The 19,698-nt window shown below is 42.6% G+C and overlaps 1 protein-coding gene across 1 annotated transcript in view; it reads left to right on the top strand.

Annotated features, from left to right (window-relative positions):
• The window catches only part of LOC124616245 (protein unc-13 homolog 4B-like), a 191,123-nt gene extending 180,586 nt beyond the window's left edge, over positions 1 to 10,537 (top strand). The window contains exons 10-12 of the mRNA XM_047144552.1: positions 1,584 to 1,704; positions 5,854 to 6,074; positions 10,232 to 10,537. Of these exons, the coding sequence (XP_047000508.1) occupies positions 1,584 to 1,704; positions 5,854 to 6,074; positions 10,232 to 10,317 (428 nt within the window). The 3' untranslated portion in view covers positions 10,318 to 10,537. The remainder of the gene's footprint in view (positions 1 to 1,583; positions 1,705 to 5,853; positions 6,075 to 10,231) is intronic.
• The last annotated feature ends 9,161 nt before the right edge of the window (positions 10,538 to 19,698 follow it).

The following is a 19,698-nucleotide window of genomic DNA, read 5'->3' on the forward strand; positions in this document are numbered from 1 at the left end:
GTAGCTTACGCCAGTTTTTCTCAGAATTTCGAACTCATTTGACAGGTCGACAAAGCCTATGAATGTGTCTTAATTTTTCTTCAGCATTGTTTCTATTATCAAGCGCTACGTCAGGACTGCCATTCTGGTGTCTTTATCTTTCCAACAGGTCCTCAATTTTCTTTTCCATTCTTCTCTTACTTAATTCTTGTCGGCAACTTGGATGTTTGACCTGTTTAGCTGATTGTGTCATTATTCTCACACTTGTCGAATCTTGCTATTTTCGAAATTTTGTGAGTGATGTTTTTCGGAAAGTCTGATGGTATTCCGCAAGACTCGTACACTCTACACATCAGCCCGAATAGTTTTTTGTTGCTACTTCCCCCCCTCCTCCCCAATTATTTTACAAATTCCGAAGGAATTTTATCTATGCCTTACGCCTAATTTGATCTCTTCCAAAGCTGTGTTAAATCGGCCTCTAATACTGAGTCCCCTATGTCTTCCACATCGACTTTCATTTCTTGTTCTATTACTTCGTAGAGGCTCTCAATGTGCTCTTTACACCTATCCTCCGTTTCCTCTGTCTGTAGACCCTGTACTGGCTAGTTAGGCGAATCCTGAGGTCACGGCCAGTGAAGACCACTGAGCAGCTCCTGCTTAGTCCCGTCGATGCACATTAGAATAAAATCGTGAGCTTGTGTAAAATATTGCCGAAAAGATTTAAAAACAAACCAATATATAGTATCTTTTTTAAAATGCATCATATCTAAAAGTGCTCTGGGCCTCTCAAGAAATCGAAGTGTTTGTATACTCCAGCCTTGGCGTAAAACATTAATACTTGCCACAGAAACGTCTATAAAGTAGCTCTTTTGCATTAATTCCAAAGAACCACGTTGCCCTAACATAGTTATTAAAAAAACTTTCTCCATAGGTGGGCGACAAACGGTATCGCGGTCCTTCCACTTCATACCTCTACACACGGTCACTCTCGAATAACTGTATGACTCGAGTAGCCTCGTGCTGTGAATGTGAAGGGCAGAACTGTACTATAGGAGCTAAATGATGTGAAATTTGTGTGCAGTTTTATTCTCCACTGATGTACCAGGTTGATTTTTTTTTTTTTTTTGAGATGTAACTGTAACTTATTAATATTTTTTCCCGGGCCATACTTCCAATCAGATAACTTCATCAGCCGCACAAAGTCTGAGACTGTTAAGTAACACTGCCCACTAAGACACTGATGTTTAAGTAATGGTGCTGCTTTGCTGCCTGTCAAGAAATGTTCGATTCCGTCACATGTCTGGTTAACTATCCTCTAGGAATGTGATTGACTGTCTTGCCTTAAGTACGTACTGTAATGAATAAACACAAAAGTTCTGTTACTGAAATATTGGCCTAGTATTTAATTTTGGATTTATATGGTCATAAAGGCTCTAAGTTGTCTAATTTTCAATTGATAAGGTAGTCTATGTTGTTGAAAGTAGGATTAGTGTTGCTGAATCATGCCGGACATGGAGTGGAGAAACATATTAAGCTGTTTAAGTTCGTAAGTTGTTTTCCACATGTATGAGTATGGTCTTTAAGTCAGTGTGCCTGTTTTTCAGTTTCTAAGAAGATCTATGTGAAATTAAAATTTTCGCCAAAAGAGCGGTTCAAGAAAGTGGAGAAGTGCAAAACAGAACCCTGTAAGAAGGATGTTCCTCTCTTCCAAAATGTTTTCACAGTGTAAGTATGTAATTAATTTCAGAAAAAAGTAAATCATTTTCTAAGGCAAGTTAAGGTTTTTGTGATACTTCACGGAGGAGAGCAAATATTCAATTTATTTAGTTTATAATTAAGTCCCACTGACATGGCAGTCTCTGTATTTCAAATACAAAACTGTGGCGAAAGTTTTCCCATCTTCGTGTAAGAATTTCTGTTGTTCCTTTGTGAAACATTTCATCTTACAACTGTCATTTTACAGCTCATTGCAGCTGTCTCGTATCTTTGAATGAGACTATAGCAACGGAAATCTATCACACTTTCATCCAAACCGACCCATTCATTTCATTTCAGTGCATATAATTCATTTCGTGTACCTGATTATTTTGGATAACCCGTTTGCAGCAGCATCTTTTGTGGTTTCGCTGAACACTTCATATCTGTTCTTAGACGCCTTGGTTTCGGTAGCTACCATATTTCCGCTCTAAAATAAACATTTCGCTGTTTTCAACGTGGGGCCAACTATTGCACTAACACGGGATCAATTATTCCACTAAATAGGGTAGGCTGGCCTGTAGTGAACAATATTTCAATATTCTGTCAACTGAGACAATTTTACCACGTGATACAAGTTTGCCGGTTTTTGAATATGTTCATATGTGTGTGAAATCTTATGGGACTTAACTGCTAAGGTCATCAGTCCCTAAGCTTACACACTACTTAACCTAAATTATCCTAAGCACAAACACACACGCCCATGCCCAAGGGAGGACTCGAACCTCCGCCGGGATCAGCCGCTCAGTCCACGGGTGCAGCGCCGTAGACCGCTCGGCTAATCCCGCGCGGCCCGGTTTTTGAAAACGATTGTATTTGGCACTCAGCCAAATTCCTGAAGCAACCAGTCGAGGTACAAGTGTCTGCATTGTATGCAATGGTGGTTAAGAAGGACTATTTGTATTTTTTCAGCATTTTCACGTGTTTACTGATTTGTACAGGTGTTTTTGCTTTCATTTGAAACGAGGTAATTTTTTGGTAATCTGTAAAAGTGACTCGAACTGGTCATGCATTCTCATCAGCGTAAAAGCTAGTTGTTTTGCATATTATTGTCTTTCAGAATCACGTTTAGATATAAATACTACATTGCATTTAGATCTAATAATATCACTTGGCATTATAGCATCAGGAAACTTAGTGAAACCCTGCCAAGCCACATTTTCGCAGTTTTCTAAATTTTTTCGTGTTTCTCCCAGATAATATGTTTTCAGTTATGTGTTACATGATGCTGAAGTGGAAAGGCGCATTAGGACCCCGTTGGGACGCCGCAGCTAACTAACTTATAACGATGTTACGCTGCAGCTTGTCGTCTCTGCTGTGGTTATCAGGGAAATAAGCCAAGGTAAATCAGCTGGCAGGTGTAGTATTCCCCTTAGAACCGTTGAAAATGAGGTGCAGTGCCCCTACCGCATCGAGAATTGATGAGACAGTAAAGAGCCTAAAACAAGTCTTTGTTGGTTCTGTGGAGATGGAGACGGAAGCTTCAGATCGTTGAATAATTTGCGGAGGGAAAAGTTTTTACTTTCCAGACATTCCTGTTGAAGATTTACTTGGTGTTCGAGATATTAGGTTTGGAACTGAGCACCCTTTACCCCCGGGGAAAATTAACCTGTTCTGGCGAAAATTTCAGAATTTTCTTAGAGGTCCGATGTGTGTGAGTTAAAAACTGCGTATGTTTTTTTTTTTATATCTGTAGGATGGAAATCATTAACGAGCTAAGTGCTGAAAAAAGCCAAGCTTATTGCCGTTGCCAACCAGAAAAGCGGACTAAGCGCTACGAGTATTTTTAGTAGTGCATAGAAAGCCCGAAAGACAGGATGAGCTAAAGCAGGCTACATGACACAAAGCTTTGTAACTGTTGGCAGCATGTGACTGAGATTTTGCCTGGATTGAAAAATGCAAGAGGCTGGAAGAAACTCAGAGGTTCAAGTACCTAAGGACCTTGTAACGTACGGATAATGCGACACCTAACAGTAGTTTGTGATTACTGTGCTCCAGCCTGAGGACTATTTTATTTTAAAAAAGCAGCCGATACACATACTAACACAACGAAAATAAATGTTTCCAAATGCAGCTGGATTCGAACAAGAGAAATTGCACCTGGCATCGTCAAGAAGAGATCAATGTTTTACGAATTTGAGGACTGGAGCATCTACAAGATTTTCAAGAAAGGCTTTAGCACTGAGATAATAAAGAACTTTGTTTTACTGTCACAACAATGTAAAAACAGCTTATCAGCTTGTCAGCTGCCGTATTTTGAAGTACGTAATAGAACATGTTTCGAACAGTTAGTCAATTCAACCCGCTTTGTGCTCCATAAAATTAAAAGGATTAAAAATAATTCAGTCACAGTGTACCGTAACAGTAAAATATTTATTATGAAAAAGAACTGATAAATGCTTGGCACTTACCTCGTTTTTGCCGATACCTATATGTCGTTTAGTACGTACTGAGTTTTTCAGAATAAAATAATGGTTTTCATTGATAAAAGGAAGGAACCTTTAAAAAATTGCATACTTGTGTGACTTTTACTGAAGACAATAAACAAAACAAAAAAAATGGTGAGATTCTTCTTTAAGATATTTTGTAAAAAAAAGTAATAACTTAGAATCAGTTTTTTGGCCCTTAGCCCGTTACTGATTTCTATTCTACATTTATATATACTCATACGATTAAATCGTTACACATTAGCCGAACTGCTCACCCACATTGACAAACAGATCAAACAGACACTACCGAATGCAACACAAATAGAATTTCCTCCCTTGTCACAGGAAAATAAATCCATTGTCATCACAGTGAACACGATGGACTATTCAATAAGTCGGACGCCAATAAGCGCACCGCCTTTACATGCGTAACTGGAAGTACTCCACTCTACCGCGCAGAAGCCACGAACAGGCAGTACAGGTGTAAGGAAAAAAAAAAAAAAAAAACCTCTGCTGCATCATAACTCAAAGGATTACGGTATATTACGGGAATACCCACGCGACGCAAGGGGTCTAACCGGATCGCATTTGCATTAAACCTATACCGTCCTCAACAAACAACGAGAAGTGGCTACGAGAGAACAGATACCTTTGTAGAAGCAGTAATAGAATTTCTGACACGAATAGGAGAGCGAACAAAGATAAGTGATTACAATGGACCAATAAACAGCCAGAATGTACTTGATGAACGGAAAATCCTGCAGCTGTAAGCTGGAGCAGCTACACGCAACATACTAGAGAAATGGTTGACATGGCTCTAAGCACTATGGGACTTAACATCTGCCGGCCGGTGTGGCCAAGCGGTTAAGGGCGCTACAGTCTGGAACCGCGTGACCGCTACGGTGGCAGGTTCGAATCCTGCCTCGGGCATGGATGTGTGTGATGTCCTTAGGTTAGTTAGGTTTAAGTAGTTCTAAGTTCTAGAGGACTGATGACCTTAGAAGTTAAGTCCCATAGTGCTCAGAGCCATTTGAACCATTTTGAACTTAACATCTGAGGTCATCAATCCTCTAGCCTTAGAACTACTTAAACCTAACTAACCTAAGGACATCACACACATCCATACCCGAGGCAGGATTCGAACCTACGACCGTAGCAGGCGCGCGGTTACGGACTGAAGCGCCTAGAACCGCTCGGCCACAGCGGACGGCGACAAGACACTAGACTGCAAGCGTGTATTGCCGCTGCCGGTGATCATTCTGAATACAACTTGTGATGCTCAAGTGTCTCGTTACTGGTCAGAATCCACATACACAGTGTATGCATTTGTTCTTTAGTGTGTTCTACGGCAGGTGTCGCTGCGGGAACTTTAAATATATATCCTCCAAATAAAGAATTTTCGTGTTTAAAATTATCTTTTCTATCGTGCTTTCTGGTGATTTGCTGTTATTTTAACACAGTTGCAAAGTCGCTTTTGAGGTAAATTTTCTATCGACGTTTACAATTTTTAGTGTGTAAATATTTTCTTAATTTGTTTAGTTACCACATAGAGTGAAATTGAAGACCACGACTAATGATTAGAGTTGGTTTTGGAGCATTTTCGTAAATATCAGTTAATTTAGGAATTGAAAGACAGAAAAAAGAAAACGCAACAAAGCTGTCCCTCCTTTATTACACTTTGTCTGTTTAGACGGCTGCCACCCGTGAAGGAGGACGCGTTGCTGATGTTTGTGGTGAAGAAGGTGAAGAAGATAAACGCCAAGAGGCTTGCCGGGAAGAAGCGCAAGCGCACTCTGGCCGTGGCGTACCTCCCGCTCAGCGACGTCGAGGTCGGCGACAACCCAAACGACCGCGCCGCCCTGGAGCGCATGATCATCACCTACCTGCCGCTCGGAGAGCCGGGCAAGACAGGTCAGCCACCCCGCAACTCGCACTGCTGTTTTGTTCTAACGTGTATTCCTTTCTATAGCACTACAGTGGCTTCACACTGCCCTAAACTTCTCGATAACTGGTCGTATAATTTCCGCTATTTTTCCTGTAACATTTCTTTGCATCTCGTGTCCCTTCACTTTATGTAACTTTCCGTGTCGAAAGTGTCTTCCGACCGCATGCCTGTTCTACGAGCCTCATGGAATTCTTTCTGTTGACTGCATTCGTCGTTCATTCAGAAGTGATGTTCATTTTAGCTGTGGCATCACAGATATTGTCCCACTATCTAATTTTGGACCTTTCTCTCCCTCTTGATCCAAATACTGTTACAAAGGACGCTGTTGTAGGTGTACATGTGTCCTCTAGCTATTCCTGATTAGCTATTTGCACTTCCTGTCTATCCAGTTTTTTAGACATTTGTATTCCCTCTCGCCTGCTACATTTGCTGCTTTTTTATATTTTCTCCTTTCATCACCAATATTAGTTATATAATACGGAATTACGGTTCTGTCTTGAGAAAACACTACTCTTCTTGTTTTAATACCCAAATATGTTTCGGAGAAGGTTTTCCATCTTCAGCGGGTTCGTTTATTCTCTGTCAACATATTAAAATTTTTGTGTCATAATACATTACAGGCTTTGAGATTATTATATTGGCATTGGTAAAATTATTAACAGAAAAATATTATCCGGAAATTATATACCTTAGTATTACATACTGATGTTCAAGTGGCTGGCTAACATTTGCCATACAGTTACTATTTTTCTCTGGCTTGTCATCCGCAGCTGATCATGGTTTTTCAGTGCTGTGGTACGTAATTTGTCAAAATGTTAAACCTAAAGTGAAATTATTGCTTTCTTCTATTTTCTGATTTTGTGTTATAATATTACTGTCATTGTCTTACGCTCCACCATCAAAAGAGAGTCACTGTTTCATTCTTTAACTACAATTTTTTATGTTTAAGTATTGGTTTTCGAAAGTGTGTTAGATGTATGGTGATTCTGGATGTGCTTCATAAATTGGTGAAGAGTAAGGGGGTATGTATAGATCTGTACTTATTTTTTGTTGATTTACATTTTTCATGCTTCTACAGAGTGGTTGGGCTGTGTTCCCTAACACACACTGACTCACTGTCTGATGTTCACTTGTTCTGCCATTTTATTCTGTGTGTTCTGGATGGGAATTACGAATTGTGCACTGTAAATGGGTTCTGGTGGGGAGGGAGGCATATGTGTGTGTGTGTGTGTGCGTATGTTTGTGTGTATGTGTGTCTGTGTGAGCTTCTGTTACTTCTTTTAGAGCTGAGAGTAGGGTTCCATTGCAGGGTATTGCTTTACGTGTATGGTAATTTTTTTCTGTTGAAATTATGTCTCTTGACTTGTGTTTCATGCCCACGTGTTCATCAGCAAATGTAGAATGAACGCTGTTACTCTTAAGTTCCCTTCTGTTTTCAGTTTACCTGATATTGAAATTTTCTGCATGTTGTCCAATATAAACTGAGCTGCAGTCTTGACATGTAAGTGGATCGATTCCAGATGTGTTGTGTCAGTGTTGGTTGTCCTCAGTTTCTTTTGTGTATAGTTGTTTTTTTATGTAAGCTATTTTCAGTCCTTGTTTATTGAATATAATGCCAATACTATGGGCTGTTTTGTTGTTGTAGGTGAGTGGTGCCATTTGTGTACTGTTGTAGATATCTTTAGTTCAGATGTGTAGTGTTCGTTTGTGTTCTCTGTGTTGATGTTCTGTGTGTCTGTGGTTGTGTGTTCTTATTGATCTGTTTGTTGCTACGTGTTGGGTATGTCTTTCATTTCAGAAAGCACGTCAGAGCTAAGACAACCACAGGCACATAACACTGAGAAACCCTGATTAGTTACGGATGCAAATTGGAGAAAAATAATAATTGTACCGTAAATGTCAGACAGCCACTTGAATATCAGTATGAACCCACTGGAGATGAAGAAATTTCTCTGAAACATGTTTGGGTATTCAAACAAGAAGAATTGTGTTTGCTCAAGGCAGAACCAAATTTCCATATTATACATTAGGGAGCAAATGCAGAAAAGTATAGAGCTTCAGCCACAAGACTATTGGTTATGTTATTCGAGTAGTTACTCTTTTTCTTGCCACTTCCAATGGTTTTGAGTTGTAATTTGCACATTTTTTAGCCAAATTCTACACCTGTTACTGAGCAGATTACATTTAATACTTACACATGTTCTCTCCCACCTTTAACTAGGAAACCATGTCATCTGCAAATCCTCGTAGCTTAGATTGTTTTACTATAAAGATTATATTCATGTTAAAGATCGTACTTGTCTTTTGTCTATATGCAACTCCTGATTTAGTCAAGAGCAGAAGTTAAGCTGTTACTACTGTATTGAACAGAACATCATCACTGCATTTAACTTGTTAAAAATGTTTTTTATTTTGTTTTGCCCGGCACTTGTGTTTGAGATTCGGCGTGCAGATGTACCTTTGTTGCTCGAAGTTCTGTAGATTTTTTTAGTAAGGAACTTTGTGATAGGACACGTTGGGACACAGCCTAATAATGATTCACGTGAATTTTCAAATTTGAGATTGAAATATATAATCTCAGTAGAGCTTATTAATATGTAAAATAACATTTACTTCAATGTATAAAAGAACAGTCTACTAGAAGAGGTCAGTGAATATGTCTACCTTGGCCAGATTATAAATATGAAGGGAGACATAAGGCCAGAAATCTATCGACGCATCAAGCTTGGCTGGCAAGCATTTGGGAAGAATTCAAAAGTATTCAGATCAAAAATGCCAGTAAATTTGAAGAAAGAAGTATTTGATCAATGCATTCTTCCTGTGATGACGTATGGCTGCGAGACATGGACACTGAACTCATTTACAAAAGGGAAACTTAGGACAGCACAGAGAGCCATGGAGCGATCAATGCAGGGCTATACAAGAAAGGACAGGAAAAGGGCAGATGACATCCGGTCTGTGACGAAGGTTAATGACATCTTAGAGAGAGTAGGTTCCTTGAAATGGCAGTGGGCTGGCCACGTCGCAAGAAGAAAAGACAACAGATGGACGAAGCTAGTACTGGAGTGGAGTCCGAGAGAGCACCGGAGGCCTAGAGGAAGACCACCAGACAGATGGGACAGAGACATCAAGAAGATCGCTGGTAACACCTGGCAGAGAACTGCCCATAACCGTCCCACTTGGAGAAGACTGCTGAAAGCCTACCTGAATCCACGACTCGAAGAGGCCACATCATTTAATGATTGAATTGGCTGATGATGATGATAAAAGAACACCTTGTACTTAGTGTCCATACTATCTTATTCAATATCAAATCCAAACTAAAATTATTTCTCTGTTCGAAGACACCATAAAGTTTAGTTCTCTGTCCAGACATTTAAAATGTGTATTTTGTTCTAAAATATTCGTCTAACGAAGAACATGAGTTCAATTTCTTCCGTGAATCTTTGAACCACCTCAGATTGCAGTGTATTAACATGGTGCCTTTCATTATTGTCAGCAAGATGCCTTTCATTATTGTTTTCTTTTATAACTTATTTCGCGGTAACAACATGTGGGAAACCCAACTTTTTCTTTCCTTTTATTTTAATTCTTCTAATATTTCAAATTTCTTAATAAACTGAGACACGATACATTTCTGGTTCACTGGCCTTTAACTTTTAATAAAGGTGTATTAGTCCATTATTGCGCTATCATCTTACTTGAGTTGCGCAGTTAATACTCTTTTAGACTTTTGTATTTAGTGTGAGTCCTTTAAAGTTATTACTCACTGTTCTCTCTGGTGTCCAATAAATTGTATGTTTGTTAATGGTATATCCAAGAAATGAAAAGCATCACTCACGTTCGTTCATAGACGTAATGAAACTTAAAATGGGATGTTTTTTTGGAACGACTGATTGATAACCATCTATCACAATGATCCTATAGTTTTCAGCACAGGATTTACATCAGAACAATGCATTTGTTGAATGTTACTGTAGTTTCTGTAAACAGGCGGAAAGCTGATGATTTTTATTTTTCATTCCAAACATTTCTTGTGCAACTGGTAACTCTACACAGTTTTGGGCCGTGACTACAAGAGGCAAAACTTTTAATGATTTTTCTGTTTTCTTTTGCTTTACAGATCCTGAGATAGTCAAAATACTGGAGCGGAGAAAGCAAAGCAAGAAGACTAAAAAAATTCTAAAGAAGGACATACGTATCGTATGATCGTGACCAGTGGCCTAAAATTATTTGAAGTATGCTGAAGAGCCACTACTGCCAAATAAATTGCCATATATTCTGTTATACATATATATAAATGTATTTAACATTTCTTTCAAATACTCTGACAACGCGTATGACGCGTGAAATGACTGTACCAGACATAATTTTTATAGAGACTTTTTGTACTATTGCCAAATAAATATAAATGGTTTTCTTTTTATAATGGATGAATTCATCTCTGATTAGCACTAGCAACAAAGACAACGACAATTTTGCCTTGTTGTTTCGTTTTTGTGCTTATACAAGCAGCGGCAGACTTCCAATGATTTGTTCTGGCAAGGAACGTCATTTTCGATTCTGACCCTGTTTAGTTTTTGTGAAAAATCGCAAGTAATTCATTGGGTAGGATTCCATATTAAACTGTTAATTCCCGTGTAAATTCCTGGATGAACTGGTCAGAGGAAGACAAACACATAGCACTTCTGATGGAATCATGTCTACTGAAGCGCTATAGTTGATGGCCGGTTTATTTTTTATGTTCAGTTTGAGAAACGTGCGCAGGGACAAAAAATGGTTCAAATAGCTCTGAGCACTATGGGACTTAACTTCTGAGGTCATCAGTCCCGTAGAACTTAGAACTACTTAAAGCTAACTAACCTAAGGACATCACACACATCCATGCCCGAGGCAGGATTCGAACCTGCGACAGTAGCGGTTGCGCGGTTCAAGACTGTAGCGTCTAGAATCGAAAAGTTTGCATTTCAAATACATTTCTACTAGCAGTAAGTAAGATAATGTTTCACGCAGAAGCAGGAGCGCACACATGTTTTCCTCTCAATAAGAACAAGAAATTGTCCCCTTATTTGTGATTCAGAAAATGTGAAGTCTGCTCATCATCAAATATATTTCAATATTTAACCTTTTCTTGCCATTTACGTCATTTTCTGTTGGTCCCATCACAAGCCCTACTCCCTCAATAAATTTTCCTCCCACTAAAATTGTTAGAAGACGTAAAAACAAGTTTTAATGTTTATTTTTCATACAATTTACAGCTCATACAGTGAACACAATTGGATTTAAATTAAAAGTTCGGAAAAATGGCATTCAGCTCTATAAAACTGGTCATCTTTAATTTCATTGCAGTGAAAGCTTTGTTGAACGCACCTAACAATAGCGTTATACAATTACGTTGTTTAGTAACCGCGAAAGGTTGTTTCAAGTGATTTATAAGCAGAACATCGGTTTATGGTCTGTTGCACGCCCATGGATTTTAAACTGCAATAATATACGCTAGAACACCCTCGCGAAGATTTTCTATTATAGTGTCCTGTTAGTATTGCTTTAATCCAGTTAGGGTACGTGGGCTTCTGTTTCGAAATTCTTGTTTTGACAATCCAAATGCATTGTACTGAGGTGACAAAAGTCATGGGATACCTTCTAATAACGTGACGGATCTCCTTTTCTCCGCGTAGTGCGGTAACTCGATGCGGCATGAACTTTAGAAGTCGCTGGAGTCCCTGCAGAAACAGTGAGCCCTGCTGCCTCGGTAGCCCTCCATAATTGCGAAAATGTTGCCGGCGCAGGATACTGTGCACGAACTGACCTCTCGATTATGTCCCATAAATATTCGATGGGATTCACGTCGGGTGATCTGGGTGGCCAGACCATTCGCTTGAACTGTTCAGAAAGTTCTTCAAACCAATCGTGAACGATTGAGACCTGGTGATGGGGCGCTTTGTCGTCCATAAAAATTCTATTGTTGTTTGGGAAAATGACGTCCATAAATCCATAAATGGATGCAACTGGTCTCCAAGTACCCGAAGATCCAGACGGTCCAGTCCATTCCATGTAAAGGAATGTGCCTTGGCATCATGGGTCCATGGGTTCGTAGGGTTTGCGCCACAGTCGAACCCTACCATCAGCTTTTACCAACTGAAGTCGGGACTCATCTGACCAGGCAGTGGTTCTCCGTCGTCTAGGGCCTAAACGATATCGCCACGAGCCCAGGAGAGGAGCTGCTGGCTATGTCATTCTGTTTGCAAACGCACTCGGGTAGGTCGTCTGCTGCCATAGCCCTTTAACCCCAAATTTCGCCACACTGTCCTCGCGGAAAAGTTCGTCGTGTGCTCCACATTGATTCCTGCGGTTATTTCACGCAAGACTGCTTGTCTGTTAGCACTGACTACTTTACGCAAACGCCACTGCTCTCTGTTGTTAAGTGTAGGCCGTCGGCCACTGCGTTGTTAATGCCTGAAATTTGGTATTCTTGACAACCCTGTGGAACTCAGGAAATTGAATCCTCAAACGATTTCCGAAATGGAATGTCTCGTGCGTGTATTTCCACCCACCACTCCGCATTGAAAGTCTGTTAATTGCCGTCGTGCGGACAAAATCACGTCGGAAAGCTTTTCACACGAGTCACCCGAGCACAAAGACAGCTACGCCAATGGACTGCTATTTTATGTCATGTGTACGTGATACTACCGCCACTATATATGTGCATGTTGCTATCTTATTACTTTTGTCACCTCAGAGTATATTATGCTACTCGTGGAAGTATGTAATTCCTAGCTGTAAATGTTCTGAAATTCCACTCATACCCGCTAAATTTTTTCTTATCACTGATGACAGAACTTGAGACATCACTTCTTAAGACTGTCATGATGAGTAAATAACTGAATATTGCTATGTGGCACGACGTACATGTCAGTCAGTGTGACAATATTTTCTACTACGACAGCGAGAAGTACCGTCATTACAGTTTTCGATAGTTCGTCTTGCGTTTGTCATTGTTTCGTGGGAGCAAATTTGAACCCGGCAGTTATGTACACTGTGCTGCTGACTTGGTGTAGAGTGGTCTACAGCATGTTTTGACAGGTCAGGTCACTTTGGACGGATAGATTTGTCTTGTGCGCAAGTCGTCTAATTTCACCGAGCTCTTCAGATGACACGGTAACTGTCGAACTCCGTCTAGTCTCTTCGATAAGGATTTGTTTTCTTGCCCACACCATCTTAAGCAGTTATTTGAATGATGAACTAATCATTCACGACACATTCATATGCAGAGAAAAGAACTATCGTGTATTATATGTTACACAGGTACACATTGGGATTCATTTGACAACCACGATCACGACACTGTGCCCCATAGTATTTGACACAGCAATGTTGACTAGTCTACTTTCGTGGTAATTATGCTTTTACACAAGTAGCAGTAGTGTGTTCATCTCTGTCAGCCAGCAGCCTCTTAACAGTGACGTAGATAGTTAGCATGCGACAAAGAACCAATGCACAAAATCATTTTTAGTACGCTAAGCACTAGATAGCGGAAAACAGAGACCACATGGCCATCGGAATTTTTGTAATTTTTTATGTTTATGGTATGTGAAGTTCAGAACTCAAATACTCATCTTCCACAGCAGTTCGAAGCAGCACTCGAAAATTCTCGAGGAAATCGACTTGGAAGTTTTCCGAGCTTCTTTATTAACGTAGAGTTAGGTTGCTTTTTCGGCAGATTGAGTGATTCTGTGGTAGACTGATCGGCTGTCACGATTTATGTTCGATTCCCGGCCTGTGCATATTCTATGAACATTTTTGTGAAATGTAAGATACACAAATATGAAAAAAAAGTCGATTGTGCTCGAGAGTGGTAATCGTTGCTTGAAATATCGTTTCGGTCTTTTTTTTCATTTCTTTTCCGTTGAAATATCTGCATCATGTAAATTTAAAATTCACCTACATGCTAACTAATACGTATCCAACTGTCATTTTCATGAAAAACGCACGTCTTCTAATTTCTAGTTACATATAAGACACAATAATCCAGTCTTCATTGCAAATATACAGGGTGTTTCAAAAATGACCGGTATATTTGAAACGGCAATAAAACTAAACGAGCAGCGATAGAAATACACCGTTTGTTGCAATATGCTTGGAACAACAGTACATTTTCAGGCAGACAAACTTTCGAAATTACAGTAGTTACAATTTTCAACAACAGATGGCGCTGCGGTCTGGGAAACTCTATAGTACGATATTTTCCACATATCCACCATGCGTAGCAATAATATGGCGTAGTCTCTGAATGAAATTACCCGAAACCTTTGACAACGTGTCTGGCGGAATGGCTTCACATGCAGATGAGATGTACTGCTTCAGCTGTTCAATTGTTTCTGGATTCTGGCGGTACACCTGGTCTTTCAAGTGTCACCACAGAAAGAAGTCACAGGGGTTCATGTCTGGCGAATAGGGAGGCCAATCCACGCCGCCTCCTGTAGCCCAAAGCAATCACACGATCATCGAAATATTCATTCAGGAAATTAAAGACGTCGGCCGTGCGATGTGGCCGGGCACCATCTTGCATAAACCACGAGGTGTTCGCAGTGTCGTCTAAGGCAGTTTGTACCGCCATAAATTCACGAAGAATGTCCAGATAGCGTGATGCAGTAATCGTTTCGGATCTGAAAAATGGGCCAACGATTCCTTTGGAAGAAATGGCGGCCCAGACCAGTACTTTTTGAGGATGCAGGGACGATGGGACTGCAACATGGGGCTTTTCGGTTCCCCATATGCGCCAGTTCTGTTTATTGACGAAGCCGTCCAGGTAAAAACAAGCTTCGTCAGTAAACCAAATGCTGCCCACATGCATATCGCCGTCATCAATCCTGTGCACTATATCGTTAGCGAATGTCTCTCGTGCAGCAATGGTAGCGGCGCTGAGGGGTTGCCGCATTTGAATTTTGTATGGATAGAGGTGTAAACTCAGGCGCATGAGACGATACGTGGACGTTGGCGTCATTTGGACCGCAGCTGCAACACGGCGAATGGAAACCCGAGGCCGCTGTTGGATCACCTGCTGCACTAGCTGTGCGTTGCCCTCTGTGGTTCCCGTATGCGGTCGCCCTACCTTTCCAGCACGTTCATCCGTCACGTTCCCAGTCCGTTGAAATTTTTCAAACAGATCCTTTATTGTATCGCTTTTCGGTCCTTTGGTTACATTAAACCTCCGTTGAAAACTTCGTCTTGTTGCAACAACACTGTGTTTTAGGCGGTGGAATTCCAACACCAGAAAAATCCTCTGTTCTAAGGAATAAACCATGTTGTCTACAGCACACTTGCACGTTGTGAACAGCACACGCTTACAGCAGAAAGACGACGTATAGAATGGCGCACCCACAGACTGCGTTGTCTACTATATCTTTCACATCACTTGCAGCGCCATCTGTTGTTGAAAATTGTAACTACTGTAATTTCGAAAGTTTGTCCGCCTGAAAATGTACTGTTGTCCCAAGCATATTGCAACAAACGGTGTATTTCTATCGCTGCTCGTTTAGTTTTTATTGCCGTTTCAAATACACCGGTATTTTTGAAACACCCTGTAAATACTTAACTACTGATCTTTGATAAAAGATTGTTAATAAAGGATTCTTTTACTTAGAACATTAGAGAATACTGTTTCATCTTTATGTATTTGTCTTCACGTAGAACATGCAACTTCGTTTAAAAATTTGCATCAGCAAGGAGTCGTACTCAATCCAAGCACGTCGCGGTACAATATGACAATTACTATAAGACTAAAGTAGTCGTTATACTTAAATGGATATAGTCTGTTCTTTCGGACATGTCCGACATGACCTTCTTCTGAGCGGATGCACACATATTGCCCGAACTCTTCGGGACTTGGTAAGAATGTCTTCCGCGAGTAATAAGTGTGTTGGGGTGGGACACTACGAAAATAGTGTGTGGACATAACAGGTGAGAATGTGGATCTCGCGGGAGGCGTGCGCGAGATAGTCCCTGCAGTCGCACTATCCTCTGTGCCCTCAGTGGCTCAGTCAGCCTTCGGCGGCGCAGCGGTTCGGACGGTGTTTACGTCCCTGCCGCAAGTCTGCGCGAGAGGTGTTTACGTTACGTTCAAAATGGCTCTGAGCACTATGGGACTCAACTGCTGTGGTCATAAGTCCCCTAGAACTTAGAACTACTTAAACCTAACTAACCTAAAGACAGCACACAACACCCAGCCATCACGAGGCAGAGAAAATCCCTGACCCCGCCGGGAATCGAACCCGGGCGTGGGAAGCGTTTACGTTACGTGTGTAGCGGTGTGTCGCGGTAATACATAGAACGAATCATGGCCTTGTCCTTCCGCAAATCGACACTGAAATTTAGTTTTGTTAACGAATATGCTCGACCTAAGGCTTACGAGATCGAACGTTATTTACGGGACGAGGTGAAAATCGAACCTGACGTTCTAGTTGGAATCCACTTATCTATAGTCAGCAGCGTGGTTTATGTCAAGCTTATAAATGAAGCGGCATGTGACGAACTACTACTTCGACACAGACAAGGACTTCGTTTCTGTCATTCGGACGGGAATGTTGGAGCGGTAACAGTTGAACACGCCGGCATGGGACTCAGAACGATCCGCGTCTTTGAGCTACCATTCGAAGTGCCAGAAGAATTGGTGACAGACGCCCTGCGTCCTTACGGAACGGTCCTATCCCACGTGGCTGAAAAATGGGCGAGCTTCAAGACGTATCCTGTCCTCAATGGCGTCAGACAAATACGGATTGAACTCCGAAAACACGTCCCGTCATACTTGTACATCGCCGGTTGTAGGGCGATTGTCATTTACGACGGACAACCAAGGACGTGCTCTGGATGTGGGAAGGAGGGACACATACGTTCTGAGTGTGCTCAACGGAGGTTATTACAGCTGCCACGGGATGATCCACCCCTCACGCCGCATCCGACTGTGCTCCCCATGACTTACGTCGCCGCATTACGCGATGACGTGAGCCGCGAGACAGACGCGTACCAGACCACACAGACAGCGGCGGATCGTGGCGAGCCACAGAAAGACGACGTTGCGCTGGACCGCCTGCAACAGTCACAGGACGCCCTCTCTTCGGTTCCGCTTGAGGCCCCTTCAGATAAGGCACTTGCAGACGTCGAAAATACGACGGCGCACGATTCTGACGTCCCCCACGAACAACTGGAGACCATGCTGACCTCTGATTCCGAGGCCCGGCAACGTAAACAGCGCTCACCAAAACGCCGGAAGAAGCGCCGCCTCACGGTGGAGAACGATCACTCTGATCTAGCAGACAATTCTGAGAAGTTTACGGGTAAAGAACAGACGACCATGGATACAGAAGAACTACCTCGCGTGGATGCAACGGTGGCCAGCGGGACGGCGGCACGACCTAATGCTGACGATGCTCCAGACACAGCGAAGGAGCTCGATAGACGGCAACAGGATACTGAGGAGGCTACGGCGCCTGCATCGCACGACAACGATGGGACACTAGGGGACTGGTCAGAAGAGCCACCCCCTTGGGGAACAGATGATGCCGGAGGAACTGCTCCCACGCACTCTCCCGGTGTAAGACCGGCAGGGTGCACGGAATAATGGCAGACTATATGAGGGGACGGCGGGGGACGTTAGTCCGACAGCAGCCTATGTACGGCAAAATTAGCGACCGTACGGTACCCTATCTACGTTGACCGCCATGCACCAAGCTTATCGGATAGGGTCTGTTAACATCAATCGCATTGGGACGCCGGTGAAAATCAAGATGCTCAGTGACATGATAAAGGCTGCGGATTTAGACATCGCACTATTACAAGAAGTTCGGGTACTTCCCCCCTCGGACTTTTACGGTTACGACATTTACTGTTCCCCGTGTGACGAGAGAGGCGTTGGTACAGCTATACTATTAAAGGAAGGGATACGTGCAGACGAAGTAGAGTATTTGCCTTCTGCCCGTGGTACGGCCGTGACCATAGGAGGAATACGTTTGATCAACATATACGCACCGTCAGGTTCGGATAAGAGAAGGGACAGAGCAGATTTTTACGCCCATGAGGTTGCACCGTTGTTCCAGGGACGATACGATGGTTGCATACTCGGCGGAGATTTTAATTGTGTGCTTAACAGAAAGGACCAACAACCTAACTATACTACTAGCCAAGAACTTAGGGAGCTGGTCAACGGGATGGAATTAGTCGATACATGGGACCTGAAGTATCGCAACCAACCAGGATATACATTTTTTACTAGCCACTCCGCGGGCCGTTTGGATCGAATCTACGTTTCAAGGGCGTTAGCAGTGTCGACGGTGGACGCAGAAATATGGCCGACAGCGTTTACAGACCACGAGGCATATATTTGTACAGTTAACCTTGATAGACAGCAGGTGTGGAGACGGAGGGGTAATTGGAAGATGAACGTCTCCCACCTGCGAGATGCAGAATGCCGACGCATGGTGGAGGACGCGTGGCATGGCTGCCTCCGTCGACGAAATTCTTTCGGTTCTATCCTGCAGTGGTGGATCGAGTGCGCGAAGCCAGCTTTACGGAGGACGTTAATAGGTTATGGGAAGGAGGTTTCTCAATGGCAGCGCACGACCACTGAGTTTTACTTTACGGCTCTCCGGGAGCTGTTAGCTCAACCACCTACACCAGAACGCCAGACGGCCGTTCACCGAGTTAAGGCGAAGCTGGTACAACTTGCGACGCAGAGGATGGCAGGTACGATGATACGCGCGAGGTCGCAGGATTTCCTGCCCAACGAGGTTCCCTCGATGCATTACGTGATAAAGGAAAGACGAAGAAGACGCAGGAATTTAATACATGAGATCGATCTCGGCGATGGACGTCGTTATACAACACAAAGGGGCATAGCACAGGCGTTCACGGATCATTTTAGCAGATTCTATGCGAGCAACGGGGAGGGTCAGAGGGAGCTGGGGAACGTCCTGGAAGAGATCCCTGACGCGACGACTGTGAACGGGGAAGCAGACGGGTTATCCGAAATTACGTGTGAAGAGCTGGAAGAAGCGATTACACGAGGTGCTTGCAACAAGTCCCCAGGTCCAGATGGATTCCCGTTGGAATTTTACCGTGCCTTCGTGACCATTATGACACCGATGTGGCTATGTATGTTTAATGAGCTTCTGCGGCAAGAAGTACCGGTTCACATTCAGTTCACGGAAGGACTCATGATACCGATACCGAAGCCCCGTGGTGGCAAACGGCCTTGTGATTATCGCCCCTTGACCCTCCTTAATAGTGACTACAAGATCTTCATGCGCATCCTGGGAAGTCGTATCAAAAAGTCGCTGGAGAATCGAATACATGCAGATCAGACTTGCCTTGGCGGCATCAGTAATATCCACACAGCCTTGGGAGACTATCGTGACGTCGTCGCCCTCGCGGCTGCATGCCGCCTCCGGGGGGCAATGGTTGCTGTAGATTTCGATCATGCTTTTGATCGCGTGGATCATGTGTACCTCGCGGCGGTGATGAACAGGATGGGTGTCTCGCCATTATTGACCAATGCTGTGATGCGGCTGTTGCACGGCGCCAGATCAGCGATGGTGG

Source organism: Schistocerca americana, chromosome 1 (genome assembly GCF_021461395.2).
Source record: "Schistocerca americana isolate TAMUIC-IGC-003095 chromosome 1, iqSchAmer2.1, whole genome shotgun sequence".
Lineage (NCBI taxonomy): Eukaryota > Metazoa > Arthropoda > Insecta > Orthoptera > Acrididae > Schistocerca > Schistocerca americana.